This window comes from Hippocampus guttulatus, chromosome 5 (assembly GCF_054856545.1).
Source record: "Hippocampus guttulatus isolate MCC_2025c chromosome 5, RoL_Hgut_1.0, whole genome shotgun sequence".
Classification (NCBI taxonomy): domain Eukaryota; kingdom Metazoa; phylum Chordata; class Actinopteri; order Syngnathiformes; family Syngnathidae; genus Hippocampus; species Hippocampus guttulatus.
In genome coordinates, this window is record NC_141265.1 from 6,095,001 (window position 1) to 6,117,973 (window position 22,973).

The 22,973-nt window shown below is 45.6% G+C and overlaps 1 protein-coding gene across 2 annotated transcripts in view; it reads left to right on the forward strand.

Annotated features, from left to right (window-relative positions):
• The window catches only part of setbp1 (SET binding protein 1), a 45,047-nt gene that overhangs the window by 17,639 nt on the left and 4,435 nt on the right, over positions 1-22,973 (forward strand). For both annotated transcript variants that reach the window (XM_086111214.1, XM_086111215.1), the window contains exons 3-6: positions 16,760-17,181; positions 18,964-20,907; positions 20,983-21,187; positions 21,293-22,346. In XM_086111214.1, coding sequence (XP_085967340.1) covers positions 16,760-17,181; positions 18,964-20,907; positions 20,983-21,187; positions 21,293-22,346 — 3,625 coding nt within the window. The remainder of the gene's footprint in view (positions 1-16,759; positions 17,182-18,963; positions 20,908-20,982; positions 21,188-21,292; positions 22,347-22,973) is intronic.

Genomic DNA, 22,973 nt, shown 5'->3' on the forward strand with positions numbered 1-22,973 from the left:
GATGAATTTTGAAAATTAATAAATGATTGTAATTGTGCCTGTCTGTCCCTCCGTCTGCATGTTCATCCCTTGAGGCTTCTCAGACTAAACAAACAGCTGTTTCTATGAGGCAGGGAAGAGCCACTAGAGTCTTCTGTTTAGTGGTCCGTTTCAGCACACACATACACATGCAAACACACGCACACACATTCCCAAATCCCCTGTGCTCCTCAACGTTTACCTGCTTTGCTCTGTTGGGTTTTTTGGCCCCTTGTGTTTTTGGCCCTCTCCATCTCGCTCTCTATTACCCTGGGCTCGCTGAAATACTCGCTTGCTCTCAGACTGAGAGGAATGTCACTCCATGTGACCTCTCACCTACAACAAGGAGGGGAGCCGTTCTAAAGGAGGGAACGAGGGGGCAGCTGCAGTCATGTGCCCAGGAGGGAAACGCACACATTGCGCACAGGGCCAGGTTGTTAGCAAAGTGTTTAAGTTCTTGTATAAATGCGCAGATGTTGCTTGAGATATGCGTTAAAATGTTTTAGATGATGCTGTGAAATCAGTGTGTGTGTGTGTGTGTGTGTGTGCAAGCAAGTGGAGTGCAGCCCCACACAAAGCCGTTTATTGTTTATGTGAGGGGGCCTAAGGGGAGGCGGGCAGCGTGATTGGTTAAGACTATTGTGTCTCACTTTGCCCATTCTCCGTGTCACAGAGGATGTCATTACATTGGCTCTCTAACCCGTCGCCATTCCGACTGACAAGCTGGGGATCATCTAAGGACTTTTCTGAGAGGAATTGTCCCTGACATAATCAATGATGGCTCTTTTTAATTCAGCGCAGCACATCTTGAGCTCTGCCAGTGTTGCTCAGACTTTGTCGGCTCCACATCAACACGGCAATTTGTGGGAAGAAAACGATGATCAGAGAACGATTTATGTCACTGGAAAGAAACTTTTCAGACAGAAGGACAATTCATTTTTTCAAACTCTATTCAGTGCCTAAATGCTGACAAAAAGCTTTTTCTGCAATTCTAAACATTCAGTGAAAGAACTCTTCACCACAATAAAAATGTTGAGACGATAAAAATTTGCCGCATCGTTGATCAAGAAAATGTGGAAATGGCGGCCACAAGTCCAAGATTCTAAATTCTCTGACTAATTTTGATCATATAATAACAGCGTGAACGCTGCACCACTTTGAAGGCTCCCATAAATGCAGCATTCATCTGCTACGCTACTATCACTATCACAAAACTTTTTTTTTCATTGACACGGCTCAGTCCTGAAACAAATGAATATGTTGCTACAAATGTAACTATTGACACAAATGTATTATTTGACACCATATTTTCTACATTTCAAAAAGCCTTAAAGCAAAAGTCGAATCAAACATTTCCCAGCTAATTTCCAATTTGACCCATCGCAGGGTGTGTCATTTTGTCCTGTACTGCCATCTTCTGTTGACTGAAATTGACATCACATTGCCCAAGAGCTCAGCTTTCAAACGTCACGGCTCACCTGTTTTCCGGGTTTGGTCACGGGACATTTGCAAGGCGAATCCATGGGAATTTTGATGTCACTTTCAATTGACACCAGGTGGCCGTACAGGCCAAAATGGCAGCCTCCTTCAAGAGATAAGAGATGGATTTTTCCTTTTTTTTTTTTGGTTTACCGGTAATTCATGTTCCACAAATGCAATATTCAACAGAGTTCAATCTTAAGACTAGTGGGGGCACATCAAACATCCATCCATCCATCCATTTTCCGAACCGCTTGATCCTCACTAGGGTCGCGGGGGGTGCAGGAGCCTATCCCAGCCGTCTTCGGGCAGTGGGCGGGGGACACCCTGAATCAGTTGCCAGCCAATCGCAGGGCACACAGAGACGAACACCCATCCACGCCCACACTCACACCTAGGGACAATTTAGAGTGTCCAATCAGCCTGCCATTCATGTTTCACATCAAACATATTCTTCCCAAAATAATTTTTGACTAGGCCTCCACTTTAAAACATTACCTTGAAGTCAAGTCTACATACCGATTTTGTTGTTGTTGTTTTGGCAGACTTTTCGAACTTGACGTGGGAATAGCTCCCACTATAAAGTTTTGTGCAAACGTAACATGCTATAAGTACCTTTTCATCCATTCAAAATAAAGAAAAAGCTTACACATAAACACTGCACCTTCATTCACATTTTTTTTTGTTAACAGTTTGACTCAAAAGAAATCTGCAATCACCTTGTGGTAAGAAAAGATAAGATAAGAAAACCTTTATTAGTCTCGCAATGGAGAAATTCCCAATTCACAGCAGCAAAGTTATGAAAGGAAGAAGTAGAACAACAAAATATAGGAGCTGCTGGAAAGGCAGCCACTCTCGCGGCGCCATTTTGAAGTCAAAATAACAAAAATAACACAACACATAGGACACAGACAGTTGTGCAATCTTCACCACTTTTCTGCATACATTTTGTTGTTTGAAGCAGTTCTAGATGAAAGAGGAGAGGATCAAAGTGTCCTTTCACCAGTGGATCAGAGACGTCATGCTGAAAATGTGCACACGTCTGCTACAAGCTAAGTTTTGAAAGCAAACACGAAGCTGTAGCGTCCATTGACGAAAAGAGATTCGTTCACTTCTCCTGTCCCACGTAATCCACTTCAAACTCCAAGCCGCGACTCCCAGTTCCAAATCCGCATCGGCGCTCCGCGCTAACGCTCCTTTCTTCTCATCGTCGGCTCCTCAAGACTTACATCCATCCAGCCGCAGACCTTTCAACAGCACCGAACTCTCCGCTGAACAAAGCGGGGCTGTGAAAAATGCTGCCCATTACAGGCGCAAGACACAAGCGCCCCGGGACTGTCCAGCAACGACAGTCAAATGGCGCCGACATTCCTCCCAGTCAAAAACAGTGCTGGTATACCCATGCTGCCGAGAAGGCGCAACCACCAAGCACAGAGCTTCCTCCTTGATGAATGTCGTGGCCAAAAAATGCTGAAAAAAGTCCACATCAGGTCCACACGACGTAACAACAAACACAAAGTGACAAAACAAACACAAAAAAAAGCAAGGCTCATGAGAGCACTTGCTGACGGCTGCCTACTCGGGCGCCATCTTGACTTCAAAGATGGTCTCGTTGTTGTTGATATGCCTTTTACGCAAGTGACTCTCTTCAGGATTCGGGTCCGCTAAAATGGCATTAATGTTTGTGGTTATTGTGCAACCTGTTGCTCTGTCTTGCGCTCATAAAGGGAGATTAAAAAAAACAAACAACATAATTAGTGCGGCTACAACTGTTTTTAAACTGCCTTGGTTTGCGCGGTTTGGGACTGCTTGTTAGGCAATGCGTGCAGTTTATAAAATAGCAAAGTCACAAAAGTACTTTTTAGATGCTTTTGTTGTCGTTAAAATGATTTAAGGTTTAAATGTCGAAAATGGTGGTCCAATTTTTTTTTCTCCAAATGTTCAAATGGCATGCTCCCATACAAGCAACCCTAACAAGACAGTGATGCATTGCATGAGAATAAGTAATCAGTCAGGTCAGCTTTGCCTCCGAGACCCCTGTTTGTCAGAGGGGAAGTGTTTAATCTCGGCACAGCTTCTGCCTTGAATTACCCATCATTCCACACAGGAAGTCATCCCCGAGGATTTAGGGCAGCTCATGGCTGTTTGATTGTTTCCGTTTGCAACAAAAGTCATCCGAGTGGTTGTACAGCGTTTCTCTGCGTCGTGATCGTGAGTGTGAAATTCTTTGAGTTCACTTCCCCAAACGTGTGCATTGATTATCCTTCAACATAGAAGGCGTGCGTGTGTGTGAGTGGCGCCGCATGTCTACTCATCTTTTTTTGTGCTGAACTAGTGCATGAATGATTCTCTATAGTGGTCGTCGGCATTGACGATGAAAGAAGTAAATTGCTATCTTTTGTTGTTATTTTCACAAGGCCCACATGCATATGCCTACACAATGCGCACACACCATTTAAGATAATAGCAGGGATGAGATGTATACTTTGTGTAGCATGTAAATGTGTGTGTGATTACCGCGCACATGACAAGGTCCAATTGGACCTTAATGACATGCTGCAGTTCTGCCAATCGAAAGCTTTTCTTCCGATTGACTCATTTCAGTGTGACAAGAAGACTCGGGTGCTTTGTTTCTATCTTTAGGAACACTTCAGTCTGCAGTAGTACTGCTGTAAATGTGGGTGGGAATATTTTATTGCAGACCCACTGCTGTGCAATAAATCCGGTATCCGCTTTGCAGCGAGCGAAGGGACACATTTACTTACGATTGAATGTTGAAATAAGGAAAGCAGGAAAGATGGAGTGTGTGATGCCATATTTGCAAAAAGATGCAGGAAGCATCGAAATGCACAACTAGTATTTTTCCTCTGAAGGATGAACACATCAGCGTTGGAGGTTTTCAATTGAGACCCATTTTCCAAACTTTCCCACCCAACTTTCCCAGAAGATGCTTTGGCTGGCGCACATGTCACCAGATCAGAGATAGTGACGCTTTGTCTCGGGGGCAGCGCGCAAACACACATGCACGCGCATCCATCCAATTTTATGGCACTCTGCCCTGATCCCAATGATCCACTGTGTCCCACCTTGACACCACCAACACCGCCCCCCGCCCCTCCCAAACCTCTTTTCCTTCTCCTCCCTCTTTTCTCTCCCCTACTGTGGGTCTCCTCAGGCGCATGAATGGAAGTCTTTATTCCCGGGAGAACTGGTGGGAAGAACGAGAGAACGGGAAACAGGGACGAGGAAGGGGGGGATTCATAGTGTCTGTATGTGTGTTTGTGTGTGCGTGTGTGTGTGTGTGTGTGTGTTTCGGGGGGGTTCTGTGTTCGTGATCATAAGATCAACATGGTGCTACAGCTCTTTCTTTCTCTCTCTATCACATTTCCCTCCTTTTCTTTGCATGCAGCTCTCCTGCCCTCCCCCTCTTCTAGCCACTTTTTAAGTGCTGCGGATACAAAGCTGTGTTAGAATCCATGGTGTTTGTTTGCAGAGGGTCTATGTGTGTGTGTGTGTATATGCGCGTGCATGTAGCTGTCAGAAACACAGATCACAGGGAAACGGCACTCTGAATGGAGCTTGGGAGAGCTGGGGGGGCTTGGGTAGTGGGGGGAGGGGGGGCCTAGATGAGGAGGTGGTGGTAGTTCCCACAGGGAAAGAGTGGTCAGGTCCAGAAAGGAGAAACACGGGTAAGAAAAGAAGGGATGAGAAGAGGGGAGGGGGCTCAAGGCCACTGAGGCAGGGGATACATCGGTGTGTTGTATGTGTATGGGAGTTGGGGGGGGGGGGTGGATCAGATTATGATAAGGTGTCGGAGGGAACAAATTGCAAATACTCAGGCAAATTCACTCCTTGTTTTTCTTGCTTTTCTTCCTCCCTCCCTTTCTGCTGCTCTCATTCTTTCACTAACCCCCACTCCTCTATTCTAGCCTTCTCTCTTTTTCTGTGACCCCCCTTCTCTCTCTCTCTCTCTCTCTCTCTCTCTCTCTCTCTCAACCCCCTCCCCCCCTCTCTCTCCCCTTCTCTTCCTCTTTGTGTGTCTGTCTGGACAGCTGCCCAGTTCCATACACAGGGAAAAATGAAACACTCTAACCACCGGGCATGCTGCCAAATAAAGGGCTGCGAAAAAGTATTTGAAGGGCAGTGTGTGTGTGTGTGTGTGTGTGTGTGTGTGTGTGTGTGTGTGTGTGTGTGTGTGTGTGTGTGTGGCTTGCCCCTGTGTATATGTGTCCCGAGTCGTGAATTCTGGGTGTGCCCGTGGACTAGGGTGTTCTTTCCCAGTATGCACTAGTGCTGCCAGGATTGCTCCATGTGAGGAAAAAGTTCCACATGTGAGTTTATACAAGAGTGGAAAACAAAGAGGCTGCGGGAGAGCTAATCTGTTGGAAAGGCTGCTCCATAGCAAAAATGGAGGTGAGGGGAATGCAGCCCCTTTATTAATTTGAACGTCCAAAGCTCTGCTTACCTGCTGTGTTTGCTTCACACATTTGTCAAGAGACTATACGCCGATTTGAGCGACTCGTCGCCTCTCACTTGGGTGATTGCGGCTCTTAGTCACTTATTATCCATGACCTCCTCCACTCCGCTCTGATGGTTACATCACCAGCGGGAGGGAATTTGCACACTTCCATATCTGCCTTTACCATTTGGGTGGTAAACTGCCTTTGTGAGACCAATGCATGTTATTGCAGCGCTGACCCAGAGGAAGGCGTGCGAGGAAAAAGGTTGTTGACCTAGCTGAGGAGTATGACCTTTAACCCCTCAACACAGGGCTTGAAGCCTCGAGGGAGAGTGCTGTGTAATGCAAGATCACATCAAATAGGCTTGTTGTAGGTGTGGTCTTTTCAGTATAGTAAATACATATTAGGTCAACCTGGCAGAGAATGAGCAGTGTGGAAGTGGTCGAAACCTCCCAGTCATGCTTGCAAATCACTGTGCTGTTGTCTAAATCGCTGCCCCCTGCTGCAGACCAGAGGTATCGCAGTTACCTCCAAGGCACATTTCAAAAGGAGAGCATGCAGAGATGGCCCACCTCTGCCAATAAATGAACGACCATGACCTGCAAAAAAAACCCTATTTACAATAGGACACGTTTCACATTTCCATATCACTATTTCTAATACCTTGTGAAGTTCATGTCTGGGTGATGTATACCACAGCTGATTGCACACATATGAACATGAGCTTATTCCGTAGCTGTGCTTCAATGCCGATTGGTGCTTGATTGTACTCCACAATATCCACTTTGCTGCAGTGCATACTTTTCTTGTTGCCTTAGTACCACAAGTGGGTGATGTGAAACTATTTTGGTTCAAATGAAACTCCTCAACTCTCTTCAACATAGTTCCTTGACACCAAGATATTACAAGATGGTACCAAAGTAGTAGTTTTATTGCTTTAGCCTGAGCACAAAAACAGCAAATAGGTGAAGCTTTTACGAAATAATCAAGGATAGGTTCCCAATCCATTTTTTTGAATTGGAGAATTCCCGAATTCCAAGCCAGCCATGACCATCCAAGTCTGTGCTGCATTCTGTCTGCAGAAGCTTCTGAACATATCCACACTGTGACATTAGAATTTGGCCCGCAATACACTGACATGACGCCTTTGTGATATTTTCAGTGGAAACATGTGGTCAGACATTTCAATTCATTTCATCATTTTCGATACACGGGTAGTGGGTTGCTCACATGGCAACAACCCTTGCAGCCACCAGACTCATAAGACTATTCATAGTTATTTGTGTGCCTATGAGAGTGTGTTTTCTCTGGAAATGAATCATGGATTGTTTGCGGCATAGAGGAAAGGGTAGAGGCGAGGAAGCTGCGAACAAAAAAACTGAACTGGTGCCAATAAATCTACCTCAACTCGAATGGGGGCTGGGGGTGCTGTGTTTTCTTCTTCTTGTATTTCACTCTCCTCTCACCATTCAAGAACAAGATCTATGCGTGTTGTCTTCATTATCGGTCTGTGGCCACTTTGCGGTTAGTGGGGAGAATACATTTTGTTAGCATGTTGATGTTGGTGTGTGTTCATGCTTGTATCTTTTTAAGGCCGTTTTATTGTCTGTCTGTACCTCTAGGCCTACATTAACCCAGAGCAGTCAGTAAAATGAGAATGTGGGTGTGTATCAGATGCTTGTCATCCTAATAATCCGCAAACTCAACGCTCCCAACCAAAAGTATTACTGAATTAATTTTTTTCTGTGGACTGAATACATATGGGTTTGAGAATCTAAAGATGAACATGAAGCAAAGAGATTATTTCATTACCAGGTTTTAATTTGAAAACTGCAATTAGTTCAACATGTAACACACATTAAAACTAAAACGCTGTCTGGGTGAAAATCAAAGCGTGCGAAATAGAGGATGGGAAATCCATTACAGCCTTAAGACAAACATTGCCCATAGCCAATACAACCATTTGGAATGTCTTGAAGAATAAGGAAACCACTGTTTTCCTAAGTAACAGCCATTGAAATACTAGATCAAGGAAAACAGCAGCAGTTGATGACAGAAACATTGTGAAGTATCTGCGAAGAAGTCCAAAAACAACTGTTAGTGACATCAGTAACAACCTGCGGAGAGCAGAGGTGAAGGTCTCAAAAGCTACTCTTTGCAGAAGACTTGAGCAGCAGTGCAGAGGCTATATATACTAGATGCAAACCACTCGTCCGCATGAGGCAAAAGAAGGCCAGGCTGAAATATACGGAGATGAGCATCAAAGGATTCCGGTGTAACATTTTACGAAAAATTCAGACAAAAATTACCAAAGCAATGGGAAGGCTCAAGTTTGGAAACTGAATTGGAAAGGCTCAGCTCTGATCCTCCAGATAGAACTTCATGTTTGAAGCAGAGTGGAGGTAATGATCTTAATTGATGATATAAGACACAATGACAGCAGCAAAAAGAAAATCTTAACTTTCCATCCATCCATCCATTTTCTGATCCGCTTAGCCTCACAAAGGTCGCGGCCGTGCTGGAGCCTGTCCCAGCTGTCTTTGGGCAGGCAGGAGGCGGGGGACACCTTGAACTGGTTGCCAGACGCTCTCCGGGCACACATTGACGAACAACCAGTCCTACTCACAATCACACCTAGGGACAATTTAGAGCACGGGTGTCAAACTCAAGGCCTGGGGGCCAGATCTGGCCTGTCGCATCATTCTATGTGGCCCGCGTAAGCAAATCAAACATGTCAACTTCCATGATGCTTGCTAAAATCTCTACCAAAATTTAAAATTCTCATATGTAATAAATAAGAGACACATTGTAAGCATGTTCTTGTAGTCAACACCCCTCATTACAGAAACTTCAACAATAGTTGACCATTATTATTGACTTTATATAATTTGGCTTCAGTCATAACGGCCCTCCAAGGGAAACGGCAACGAAAATGTGGCCCATGACAAAAATGAGTTTGACACCCCTGATTTAGAGTGTTAATTAACCTGCCACGCATGTATTTTTTGAATGCTGGAGGACACCGGAGTACCCGCAGAAAAGTCACGCAGGCACAGGGAGACAAAATGCAAACTCCACACAGGAAGTCCAGAGCCGGAATCGAAACCCTGCACCGCTGCACCGTGAGGCGGACGCGCGAACCAGCCGACAACTGGGCCGCCCTTAACTTTGCTTGTCAAACCAAAATATTTTCAGTCGACCGCGAAAAATAAAGGAATTGGCCTCATGGATTTGTATTTGAAGAGGAATGGATGCTTCTGTGTCAGCGTACTTCCCCACGGGCATACAGTTGCACCACAAGCGTGTATGTGTGTGTTTCTGCACCCACCACAAGCGTGGATGTGTGTATGTGCACCCAAACACTCGCGCATTATTAATCATTCATGCTGCTCAGTGTTTGCGTGAGTGTGTGTTCTCAAGCTCGCTTGTTGTGTTAATCAGGTTTCTCATGCACATGAGAATGTGCCATAATAAACAGCCACGACAGCAGGCATGCAAGGACAAACCCAGTGTCACTGCCTGACTGAGGGAGAGGGGAATGAGGGTAAAACCAGACATTGGCAAGCTCAAATATAGAAAATAAGCACTTTCTCTTCCAGTAAGTACTTTGTGATGACTGCATTACATATTCAGAGCCGGCTGTGTGTGCGTATCTGTCTGCGAGAAGCTAATTATCTGGCAAGATGCTGAACCATCTTGATTAAAATTGGTGCGCTGGCTGTGCACGTTTACGTGTTTCTAACGGATAGAGCAAAGGAAACAGTAAAAGCGTTGACGGTGTGCGCATCTATCACGCGCGTGCGCTTGTGTGCCAATGTGTACATGCTGAGAGGCTCGCCTGTGGTTAGGTTACATCTCCCTGCAGCGCAGCAGAGCGGTGTTTTGTTGCGTCATACTGAGTCTGTTAATAACAGGCTAAACCACAAAGGCCGTCCGCTGCCCCATTTCTCATCTTCCAGCAGACACTGATTATGCGGCCATGACACGTTAAGCAGTGTATTGTTGTATCACACCACATGTCAAGCCTTTTCTTTCGCAATTTTAAGTGGCTGACAGTAAACCAGCTGTGGGTTTAAAGTGGGCTGAAACCTCTTGGGTTGAGCATCTTCTCTTTCAAGATGGGGGTCGGCCTCTGATTTGTTGTCATTTGAAAACATTTTCCCCATTGAAAAGAACCCGCTCCAGGGTCAACTGTTGCAAAAGCAACGTGTGCGCCGGCAGTGAGTAACAAGTGTACAAAGTCAACTATTGTTACGATTGAGACTGCAGGTAGAAACTGGGGAGGCAAGAGTTTATGGCTTGGATCGTGATAACATTTCAAATGGTTAGTATTACTATTTGAAATGTTAATTAGTGCTACAATTGTGTTTAGAGTAATGTGCCTTGCTGTAAGCCCATTTCCAGGTTACGTAAGCATGGATGGGAGAGATGTGGCGGGTTCTTTTCCGACCCCTTGAGGGCCTATTTTTCCTAAAAGCAACAAGCAAGGAATCTTAGTAATGTTTATGGTGCTTTTGAAACATTTGATGTCTTTTCAGCTCAGCGCAGTGGTACCTGGGCTTTTTTTGGGCCACGGACCGCGTCCACGTCAAAACATATTTTGACGGAGTGGCACAGAAACAAATACAAAGAAATGATTGGGAAAAAAACCCCCAACTCATCATCACACTGAACGTATGTGTCGTAATTAATGGGAACCTCAGTCTCATCATGTGTTTCATAGCGTAGTGTGTTGTAAGACAGCACACCGTAGCCAGGTGCAGGAGAAATGTCTCCGTTTCACTCTTTCTCTTTCACTTGAGTTTATTGTCTTTCAGGACCGACTTGCATATTTTGCAATTGACTGTGCGACCAGTCGTATTTTGGTAAATTACTTCCACATGCTTCTAGCTTTAAAGGTCAATATGTCATCGTGTAGTTGATGACTCTATTCAACACCTAAACTGGATTATTCGTGAAGGCGCAGAGATATATACAGAACGATTCCCCACATGAAACGGATAAAGTATTTCCATCAACGCTTTGGAGTTGCTTTTCTAATTTACTAATCCTCTCCCTTGTAACAAATGTTGTCACTGTTCGAGGAGCAGCTAAAGTTAACAGAGGCAACACACTGCAAATGTTTGTAAACCAGAAAACACTCGATTTCTTTGTTACAAAATCTTAATATTTCCCAATCCTAAAAAAACAAAAAATGTAAGATGATTAACTTTAATTGTAGAATTATTTTTGTATTAGATATTAAATATATTGGGTAACTTCTGCTAGCAGTTTCGTATGCTTAATTTTAAATGTCATTGATCAGTTTTCTTTACACAAAAGATAAGCTGTTTAATATTTTGCATTTTGATCACACACTCTACTGAAGGTGAATTGCATCATCTTTTAAACCAGGGTTCGTGTCATGTGGGAGGGGAATTAGGACCCAGGAGCAGACATCAAATTGAAGTCTTTGCTAGCTATGAAAATACAAAGTAACTGCAGAGAGCAGGGCTGGATGCCGAAGACACGGACAGAGGAGCTGTCACTCTGTATAAAGCTCGACGTACTGACAACTGAGTTAGTTAGTTAGTTAGTTAGTTCCGCCCGCTCCTATTTGGAACATTGGGCGACGAGCCTCCTCCATTTGTTCCGGTCACTGGCGACCCTTCTTGCTCCATGCCAGCTGACACCCATCTCACTGAGGTCTTCTTTGGCAGTCTGTCTCCACGTCTTCTTTGGCCTACCTCTCTTCCTCTTTCCACCCTCTGGCATCCAGTCCATGGCCACACTTGCCGGTCTCTCTCTTGGCAGCCGGAGTACGTGGCCGATCATTTTCCTTCTCCTTTCAGAGACAATGTCTGACAGTTCAGCCACTCCTGCCCTCTTCATCACCTCCTCGTTGGTGATGTGGTCTCTCCATGAGATCCTCAGGATGGATCTCAGGCAACGCCGATGAAAGACATCTAACTTGTTGGTAATGTTGGCTGTCTTCATCCATGTCTCACAGGCGTAAATCGCTGTTGGGATAACCACTGACATATAGAGGCGTAGCTTGGTGGTCGTAGTGATGGCTTTCGATGACCAGATGTTGCGGAGGCGTTGGAACACTCCCGCAGCTTTACCAAGTCTACTGTTGACGTCTTTCTCCACACCACCTGTATTTGAGATGTTACTCCCAATATATGTGAAGCTGTCAATGTACTCTATGTCATGTTGGTGTAGAGTGAGTGGTTGAAGGTGTTGGTGCTGTCCGACGGCCATGGCCTTGGTCTTTTCCTGGCTAATTCGTAAACCGACCTTAACTCCGTGCTCATGCAGATTGTTGGTCAACTCCTGGAGTGCGGGCTGGGTGTGACTTAACAGAGCCAAATCATCTGCAAATTCCAGGTCAGCTAGTCTGCTCCCTCCCCACTTGATACCAACTTTTTCCCCTGTGATGGACTTCCTCATCACAAAGTCAATTATGATGATGAAGAGTAGGGGTGACAGAATGCAACCCTGTCTTACACCAGTGACAATGTCAAAATCATCAGTTGTGCCACTGTTGGTTTTGACACAACAGGTTGAGTTGTGGTACAATGACCTGAAGATGTTGATGTACTTGAGGGGTACACCATACAGCTGGACGATCTGCCACAGTGACTCCCGGTGGATGCTGTCGAAGGCTTTCTTGAAATCGATATAGTTGATCATGAGTGGTGTCTGAAGTTCTTGGCACTGCTCTATGATGTTTCGAAGGGTAAAGATCTGTTCGGCGCAAGACCTTCCCTTCCTGAAACCGGCTTGCTCTTCCCTCAAGATGTTATCCACTTCATCTTTAAGGCGATGTAGCAGGACACTGCAGAATACCTTGCTGGGGATTGACAGCAGTGTAATGCCCCGCCAGTTATTGCAGTCTGCGAGGTTTCCCTTCTTAGGAAGCGTGACAATGACCCCACGTCTCCAGTCGGCAGGAACCTCTTCAGCATGCCAAATCAGGTTGAACAGGTGGGTAAGGCTCTCCACAACAGCGTCTTGGCCGTGTTTCAACATCTCGGCAGCTACCTCATCGAGTCCCGGTGCCTTGTTGTTCTTAAGGCCCTTGATTGCTTTGGCAACCTCAGTCTCGGATATCTCTTTCGATGTAATATTTAGAGCTGGAGCTGGTGTCTCTTGATCGAAATTGAAGAGCACGGGAGGCATTGGTTGGTTGAGAACCTCCCTGAAGTGTTCCAGCCATCTTGCTTCTTGCTCCTCGTCGCTTAGAAGTGTCCTGCCATCCTTGCTCCTGATTGGCACGCTAGAGCTGCTCCTGGAGTTGGTTAGCTCCCGCACGATCTTGTATAGGGTCGTCGTGTTGTTGTTCTCGGCTGCTTCCTGTGCCTCTCTTGCTTTCTCTTCTAGCCACTGTCTTTTATCCTTCCTGCAACTCTTCTTCACTGCCCTGTCCAAGCGCCTGTACTCCTCGTCTTCCATCCTCCAGCTCCAGAGCCTCCTCTTTTGTTCTCTTTTTATCTTGGCCACTTTCCTTTCATCAATCAACTTCCAGGTGTCGTCTGTTATCCATCTCTCTTTGTTGGTACCCCTCTTTCTGCTGATAACTGCTTCTGCAGTTTCAGCAATGGCACAAGAGAACATACTCCACTGCTCCTCAATGTTTGCAAGGTGTTGTGATACCTTGAGCTTCCTACTCAACTCCTCACAGAAGCTTTCTGAGATGTTGTTATCCTTTAGCTTGTCCACTGCGTAAGGTCTCTTGGGCTGCACCTTTTTCACCTTCTTCAGCTTCAGCTTGATTTTACTCACCACAAGGAAGTGGTCTGAACCCACATCTGCACCTCTGTGGGAGCGAACGTCGAGCAATGACGAGCGCCACCTTGTGTTGATGCAGATGTAGTCCAGTTCGTTCTGGGTCCCGCCACCAGGTGAAACCCAGGTTACTTTGTGGATCCGCTTGTGCTCAAAAAAGGTGTTGCCAATGCTGAGGCCGTTGGTACTGGTTAGCATCAACAGTCTCTCCCCGTTGTCGTTCGTGGAGCCTGCAGACCCATGTGGTCCAACTGTGGCATTCAGGCCCCTTCTGTCATTATCCAGTTTTGCGTTGAAGTCTCCAATCAGCATTTTGATGTCATGTCTGGGGATTTCCTCAAGCACGGTCTGGAGCTGGTTGTAGAAGGTGTCTTTATCGTCCGCTGAGGCAGCTTCGGTTGGGGCATAGACTTGTACGATGGTTACTTTGGCATATCTGGTGTAGAGCCTTGCTGTAATAATCCGTTCATTCACCGGCTTGCTTTTGGATGCTTTTGCTGCACTATTGGAGAGGATGATGCCGACTCCATGGGAATGGTGGTCTTGCTTCCCAGAGTACAGAAAAGTTGCTCCATCAACCACGAGACGCCCTTGCCCCGTCCACCTCATTTCACTAACGCCTAAAATGTCCAGGCGATAGTCCCTCATATTCTTCAGCACCTGGTCCATGCGACCAGACTGGAACATTGTGCGCACATTCCAGGTGCCTACTCTGGTGTTGGTTTTGGTTCCAAAGATCGGGGTCATCAGGGGTCGGGCTTCCTGCTGGATTTCACCCGGCCCCGTCATAGATACATCCAAGGATGTGCCGTCTCTTCTTCGCCGTGGTTTACCGGAATGGCTTCCTCTCGTCGTTTCTGTAACAGGTTTTGTTTTACAGGGTGAGGTTGTTAACCTCACGCCCAACCCCCAACCTGGAGGACCAGTTGGATGCAGTTTAACGTCGTACCCAGGACATCTGAGTAATCCAAGTTTATATATACTTTGAGACATCAAGCCTATATGACAGAATAAAGATACAAAGCATGAAAGAGCCACAGCAACCGAAACAAGAAGGAGGCACAAACAAGTCACAACAGTATGCGCTGAATCGTCATTTTTAGCGTCAGCGAATCTTTAATGTTGACAAAGGTGTAATGTCTCACTTGTAGCTGTGCAAAAAAATGAATCCATTGTTAGATACATCGCAATGCAGTTGTAAACATTTCTGAATCAATCAATATATTGAAACAATGGATGAGGCTGTGCCATATAATACTGTCCATCATAGCTACGATAGTCTCCACCGGCGATTATTTTGTAATTTGTGTATAAAATAGGTGCCACTGTTGGGTTTCTGAACCCGGAGGAGCTGCAAAATAATTTGCAATATTGTACACCAAGAACACCAACATAACATGAGATCATGACGCTTGCTGACTGTGAATGTAACATTTGGAGAAATATTCAACTGGAAGCCAGTTGAGTCGCTTGCAGAGCGATCGTGACCTACTCAAAACAAAAGAATAAGAGTTGTTTACTTAGAAATGTGTTGTTTAATTTCAAATAAGCTTCTAAGTATAGATGCACATGTACAGTAATACTTGGAAACTGAGGACCGTCAATCTATTTCGTCATTCATATTTCTCAGTTGATATCCAACTGAAATGTCAAGGCAATTTTAGAGAAACTCCAAAATAGAGTTTAATATTTAATGTCTTAATTACATGTCATATTTAATTGCATTAAATTACTCGAGCAAAATAAAATGTGGCACTGGCTGACAGCAAAACATTCATTAGTCATTTTCAGTGTCGTTAAAAAAAATAAAAAAGGACAGACATATTTAAAATGCATTTGTGATGAATAATTGCCATCAGCTCTGAAGTAAGGGCTCTGCAATAAACTCATCAAATTATAAATGATATTATATATCCCTTCTGGCGGCCCGGTAGTCCAGTGGTTAGCACGTCGACTTCACAGTGCAGAGGTACTGGGTTCAATTCCAGCTCCGGCCTCCCTATGTGGAGTTTGCATGTTCTCCCCGGGCCTGCGTGGGTTTTCTCCGGGTACTCCGGTTTCCTCCCACATTCCAAAAACATGCATGGCAGGCTGATTGAACGCTCTAAAATTGTCCCTAGGTGTGAATGTGAGCGTGGATGGTTGTTTGTCTCTGTGTGCCTTGCGATTGGCTGGCAACCGATTCGGGGTGTCCCCCGCCTACTGCCCGAAGACAGCTGGGATAGGCTCCAGCACCCCCCGCGACCCTAGTGAGGATTAAGCGGTTCGGAAAATGGATGGATGGATATCCCTTCTGTGGAGTACAGCGCATAGAGTGCATCAGCACAATCACCAAATTGTGGTTTCAAACGCAGCAGCACTCTGGAGAGTTCGGACCGCGTTTGGATCAGCACCAAATTGCACTCCTTTACAGATACCTCCCGCATTTGTCGTTAGGATTTGTCCATAATTCACCGTGTAATCAAGCAGAATGACATGAATGCCCTAGCTTGCGAAATAAATGAACATGATAGCCGTGAAAACAGGACGCCCTCGGTGGAGGGAGTAATGACGAGAATAAAGTCACAATAAGTGTTACGACTGCGCATACTTCAAGTGAAAGGGCAGTCAAGGACACAGTTGAGTTCCACAACGGTGTTTTATACACTGTGTGCTGTCAGACCCCAACCAACCTTCCTACCCCCCCCTCCAGCTTTCGCAGCATGCAACATCCTTGCCACAGGAATTTAATTGCTCTGTAAACAAGCCTTTTGTTTGGTCTGCTCATGCACACAAGCTGTATTAAATGCCTCAGTCACCCAGCCCTGTCGTGAAAAGAAGAATCTCAGCGCGCATATGCCGACAAAATACATAGTTAAAATACGTGAACTTTATCTTACAATGGGGCCTAATCTTACGAAGCCAGGAAATTGTTTGACTGAAATGGTCACTTACCGTTATCATATCCTTTCTTTTCCCCTCTCCTCTCCATTATGTTATGTTGTGGTGATGAATGCTGCAACCATTGATTGTTCGTTTTCCGTCTCCCACAGACATACGAGCGCCAGTTCAGAATGCCTGAGCAGAGAGAAGGAGGCCTATTGCAACTACTGGGAGAGCCCTCACCAGCTAAACACCAGCCTCGCAATGCTCTTCTTCCTGCGCCTACTCTCTCCCCTGTACAACCGTTGCAGCACACCCCTACGCAACAATTCCAGCACGTTCAGCAGCACCAAGTCAATCCGGACTGGATCACGTTTAGAGCACCTTCGGTTTCTCCAGCCAATCCTACAGATTCCGAGCCAGCCGTAGAATTAACGGGAGCCAGTAGGAGTGCAAATTCTCTCATGGATTCAAATGCACCCTTCCCACGAACTGCGACTCACAGCCACTCGCCTCAGAGATGTTTGACTCCAGACCTTCAGTTGCCAGTTGTTACAGATGCCAGTATTCTCAACCTTACATCCCTCAGCAGGTATTTGCCTTGACAGTGTTTCTCATGACACATTGGAGAAAAACAACACCCTCTAATGTAGAAACTGCAACGTTTTCATCAAGAAAGTTTGACTAGTGAAGATTATTGAGCTTAAGGCAAAATGCCACCCAAAATAAATGAATGCAAAACTGATTAACATGCTGCAGCACATCATAGCGGTCTGTAGATGCAATGCAAATCTACTCCATGATGTACCGTTAGGCAAGCAGCAGAGGGGTGACATCAGCCCACTCTGATTAGACTGATTACATTAGGCATCATTCACACATTATTGCCTTTTAATCTTCCAGCTGAATGCCCTATTGCTGCATTCTTGGGGTTGAGAGGAGTCATCCTGAAAGAGCCACATATTTTATATTCATTTATTTTATTTGTTACGTTTTATTAGAATACAGAAGTGAGAATAACACATTTATTAACTTAATCATCAATGCCCAACTCTATTTTCATTTTTAGGTAATCATCATTTCTTTTAAATTAAAATATTATAAGAAACATTAGTGAGTATGGGACGAAGTGACATCAGAACCACAGTCGCGATCTTGCCGACTAAAACAACACATTAGAGTGAGCCTGGTTTCATTAAAAAAAAAAAAAGATCAATAGGAATTGCACTGTGTCAGGTTGTCAGCTAAAGTATGCAGATTCATTTTTGCTGAAGAAACTGCCTTTGAAAAGTAGTCCGACAGCACATTTGACAGCATATGTGGGACACAATCTTAACCACAAGCTGCTCTCCACTAGACCAGGGGTGCCCGAGTCCGGTCCATAAGATCCTCTATCCAGCCTGTTTTAGACGTCTCCCTCCTCCAACAGACCTAATTCAAATGATCAGCTCATCGGCAAGCTCTGAAAAGCTTGATAATTCATCCTGATCATTTGAATCAGGTGAACTTTGACTTGCATCCTGAATTCAAGTCAAGTCAGCTTTATTGTCATATATGCTCTATGTGCACAGATGAAATTTCTTTCCTCTCAACCACAGTGCCAACACGCAGTGCATTGAAAGCACACACAGCTAAAAATAAGGGCAGCGGAACTGAACTGCACAAAAACACAAAGACATCAATATATCAATAAAAACAAATCAAACAATAAATAGCAAATAGCTTCACAATTGAACATGATTTCAGGATGACGTGTTGATAGTGGTGGCAAGAGTTTGTGATGGCAGTATTATAGACTAGCCCCAACTACATTCGGGAAGATGAGTCAAGACAGCCACCACTGTGCACCGCTGGGAACACCTTCCAAATAAAAGCGTACCAAAGCATTGATGTCGATGTAGTCTCCGGTAAAATAAGTTTCTTTTGAAGTTGGCCTTCTCACTGCGTGTTACCGTCACGCATAACAAGAACAAGTGTTACTGTGGCTGGCGTGACACCCACGGACATCTGTGTGCACACCAAATAAACAGGTACTCGAGGCAAAGGATTTTTTTTTTCCATCGAGGTTTTTAAAGAGTGCTCGTTTCACCCTTCGTTTGAAGATAGAATTTTCGGGGAGACTTCTACTAAGGTTGTCAAAACCCATTGAGACACATAATAGCTTTACACTCAATGTTTGACTCACACTCTTCAAAAATAATGAGAGCATGGATAATGCAATGTCATTTTGTTTGCATAACTGTGGTTGATGTCTTGATGCCATAGTAATCGCATTTTGTACCGTAATCCGATTCATTGTACATTTTTCTGATACATTCAACAATATTTCGACAGAAACTGTTCTCATCTAAATTGTTCTGTGTTCTTTATTCAGGGGGAAAGGTTTGCAGGAAGTTAATGAGCAGCTCTTTGGGAACATCAAGAGGAAGTATGGCAGGAAGGACTCCCAGAAGATGCTCTCTAATCCTCACAGTGCTGACACGCTGTGGGGAAGACAGTCTGAAAAAGAAACAGGAAGCCCATCTCATTCAGACAGGCAGCGCTACAGACAAGAAGAGACGACTGAGCAGTTTCATGAAGAAAGAGAGCAAAGAAGGAAGGATGAAAGAGAGCGAACAATTACTGCTAGGAGAGGGGATGATGAGGATAGAGGAATGCCCATGCTGACAGAGGAAGGAAAAGGAAGAAAGAGGCGGAGAAAGCCTTCTTTAGATGAGTCCTTTTCTGTTGAGGAGCAATCTCTACGACAGGACTCGAACACCACAGAGAAGTACCAGCATAAGCCTCCAGAACCCAAAGTAGCTCATAAATCGGAGATTCACAAAAATGATTCCAGGTTCGCGAGTCAGGTTGAGATCAGTGGAGAGAAGACAGAGAAAAGTGAAATACCGGACAAAGGTGACAAAAGAGAAAAGGGAGAAAGGGTAGACAGGGCAGAAAAGGATGATTCACTTCGGAATGGGACTGATCCAGAATCACCTTTCAGTATGAACAGAATGAAAAAGAACCCAGTGGGTCGTCCCAAGAACTGTATTGATGCACATAAACACAGAGATCTTGCCCTAAACATCAGCAAACCACCAAACTTCTCCACAGGTCCCGGACTCCCTAGTCCAAACCCAAGCCCGAGCCCTAAGGGAACAATGAGTCCAAGCATAAGCCCTAAACCTCGGCCTAACTTTAGCCCCAGCCACAGACCGAGGACAGCCCTGAGTCCGAGTCCCAGCCACAGCACCATCTCTACAGTCAGCTCCAGATCAAGCAAGGCTCAGGACAGATGGTCCTACCTGAAAGCAAAGAGTCACCATAGCATCACGTCACCCCAGAGAGACAGCTGCAGTAGTCCATCAATGATATTTGACCCACCTTCGGCCTTCCCTATAACTCCGTCTAGTCCACTTTATACAAATACTGACAGCCTGACCGTCCACACGCCCATCAAAAGAAAACGAGGACGCCCCAAGAAACAACCCCTTCTGACTGTAGAAACCATCCATGAGGGGACATCCACTTCACCGCCAAGCCCGCTAGCACAAGAAACCTCTGCCGGACTAAATCGCAGGAGGAAGACTAACCCACCAAACACAACAATTAATCCAACATTAGTACAAATGGTGTCAGCAACTACCAGCTCCAAATCCAGTGGTCTGAAAGTAAAGCGTGGCAGAAACAATTCAAAGCCAGTCAATAAGTTAAAGCTTGGTAAGATGCAAAGCATCCTGAATGAGATCCTGTCGAGCTCCAGTAAGAACAGCACCCTGAGGTCTCCTTCCACACCTGTTCACCCTGCTATGAATGCCATGGCATCAACCATCGAGGCTCGGCTGGGAAAACAGATCAATGTCAGCAAGAGAGGCACCATCTACATCGGTAAAAAGAGAGGTCGTAAACCCAGAGCTGAAACGCAAGGCTGTAACCCCGCCAAAAACGTCAAGGAAAAGCACTCCATGTCTCTCGCCACGTCCAGTCTCTACGAGAGCCCCGTTGTGAACGCCACCACTTCCTCTCCCAGCTCCAGTGCACCACCAATGAGAATCAGCCACTCTGATGCCACTATGCCTAGTCTGCAGCCCATCTCAGCCCTACCCCCCAAACCTTTAGTCAGAGGATTTCTCTCTGGGGGATGGAAACTGTCACCTCCACGTCTTCTAGCTAATTCACCCTCCCAGCTTTCCGAAGGTGCATCAGTGAAGGAGGTCACCTTGTCTCCCATCAGTGAGTCCCACAGTGAAGAGACTATTCCGAGTGACAGCGGGATTGGCACAGACAACAACAGTACATCGGATCAAACCGAGAAAGGTCCCGCCTCTCGGCGCAGGTGCGGTAGTCTTTTGTACGTAGCTAAGGAATTGAAATTGGTGCTGTTGTTCACTGTTGTGTTATATTGTGCCAGGTATTCTTTTGATTTGTGCGGGTTTGAGGCCACGGAGGCTGCTGCCGTCGAAGCATCCGCCAGAGGAAACAGAGCTCGAAGTGAACGACAAGCTGCTGTGGACAACTTCCTTTCTCAGCAGGAGAAGAAGCAGAAACATAATCGACGTAAAAGGAAGTGTCTTCAGAGCCGGGATCACCTTCACTTTCTGTCTGAACTCGAGGAGGTTGGCTGCCTATTTGATTCATTTTTGCATGACTTTTACCGTTTCATAGTGTGATATGCAGTCAAATATGTATTTTTCTCATCCTGTCCAACTCCCGGCCACTAGGTTGTGTCAAAGCTGCAGCAGCTACGAGTGTCTCACAGAAGATATACCTGCTTCCCTCAGAATCCCTATCCCTCGATTTTCCGCCTCAATTTTCATCATTACTACCCAGTGACCTATGACACCTACCCCTGCGACTCCAGTTCGTATATTCGTAGGAGTGCTGATCTGAAGGCCAAAAGGAGACGGGGTCGTCCAGCCAAAGCCAGTGAGCCAATTGCCTCGAAAATACCTTTTGTTCAAGGATATGGCTATCCACTGGCAGGGGGAAATTACTATGCAGCACCGTATGCTATGCCTTACACACCCCATCTAAGCCTAGGCTATTTCCCCCCCGCACCTCCGTTCTACCTGCCTCACCACCCCCTTGGCCATGTTCCGCCATCACCGTTTATGAGACCTGCTGTCCCCCCTCCCAAGGCTTTCCACGCCAGTGGACACCCAAAGCTCCAGCCGGGGGTCAAGCATCGCGGCATCGCTGGCCAACTTCAGGGGCCCTCTGCAAGAGGGGATGGCTTGGGATCCATCGGCGGTAGTAGTACAGGTGGTCTCGGGGGTGTTCGCCTCCATAAGAGGAAGCACAAGCACAAACATAAGCACAAAGATGAACCCCTACTTTCTCCGCGAGACCGGCAAGAGTTGGGCGGGCTTTTCAGTGGAGCCAAGGCCAGTTCACATCGCAACCTTCTTAGTGACTCATCCATTCAGGGCCCTTCAAAGCATCAGGAGAAGAGGACTGACGGGAGAGGCTCAAGCCTGGGATCCACTTTAGGGATGTTCGAGTCGGAAAAGCTGTCCTCGCACTCTCTTTCCAATGGCCATTTCCACTTGCGTCAGACTGGACCGCCAATGAACAGCTTCGTGAGCAGCTACAGTAGCCAATCACAGCAACCAGAATCATCTTCCTTCCTCTTCTTGGGGTCACAGGAGAATGAGTGTGGTTCAAGGAGTAGGAAGACGAGGCCTGCTGCGTTTGGAGATCAAGGGCTGATGTCACTGCAAACTGCCAGGCAGGAGCCAGTACAAATGAATGATTGCTCCAGTCCACCTCTCTCTGGTAAGAACCACTTACTGTGCATTAAGATACCGCTAATGGGAGCACGAGCACTTACCTTACACTACACACTATGTACTTATCACTTATACTTCACAGCCAAATCTGTAGGCAGCTTCGAGTGCTGTTTTTTTTTTGGGGGGGGGGGGGGGGGGGTTGAATAGATGTTCAGTCAATGCCAAATGTACTCATACCCCGGCCAGCTTCTAAGTTAGTGTTAAAATTGTTGTTGGTGTTGTGTGGGTTTTAACTGGAAATGACAAAAAAACACTGTCTATTAAGAATTGCTAAGAGATGTTACAGTTCTTAAAAAGTTTGGTTTTTAGATTTTGATGAAAGCACAAAGTCTCAAAGTATTTATAGCTTTTCTCCAAACAGGTAGATCCAATTTTCATTGTTAATTGAGCAGAATGCTAGAGGTTACCAGCATCCTATAGAATAGCGCATCATATTTCATATCCTCAAACTGAACAGGAATGTCAATCGTTTCTGATTTGAATGTGAAATCAAATGGACAAAACACTGAGTATTTGATCACTAATTTCATTTCTACATAAGCTTCTTGGAGTCTTACGTATGCTTAGTGTCATTGCCAGAAGATCATTCACTGATACAACAAAGACAAGTGAA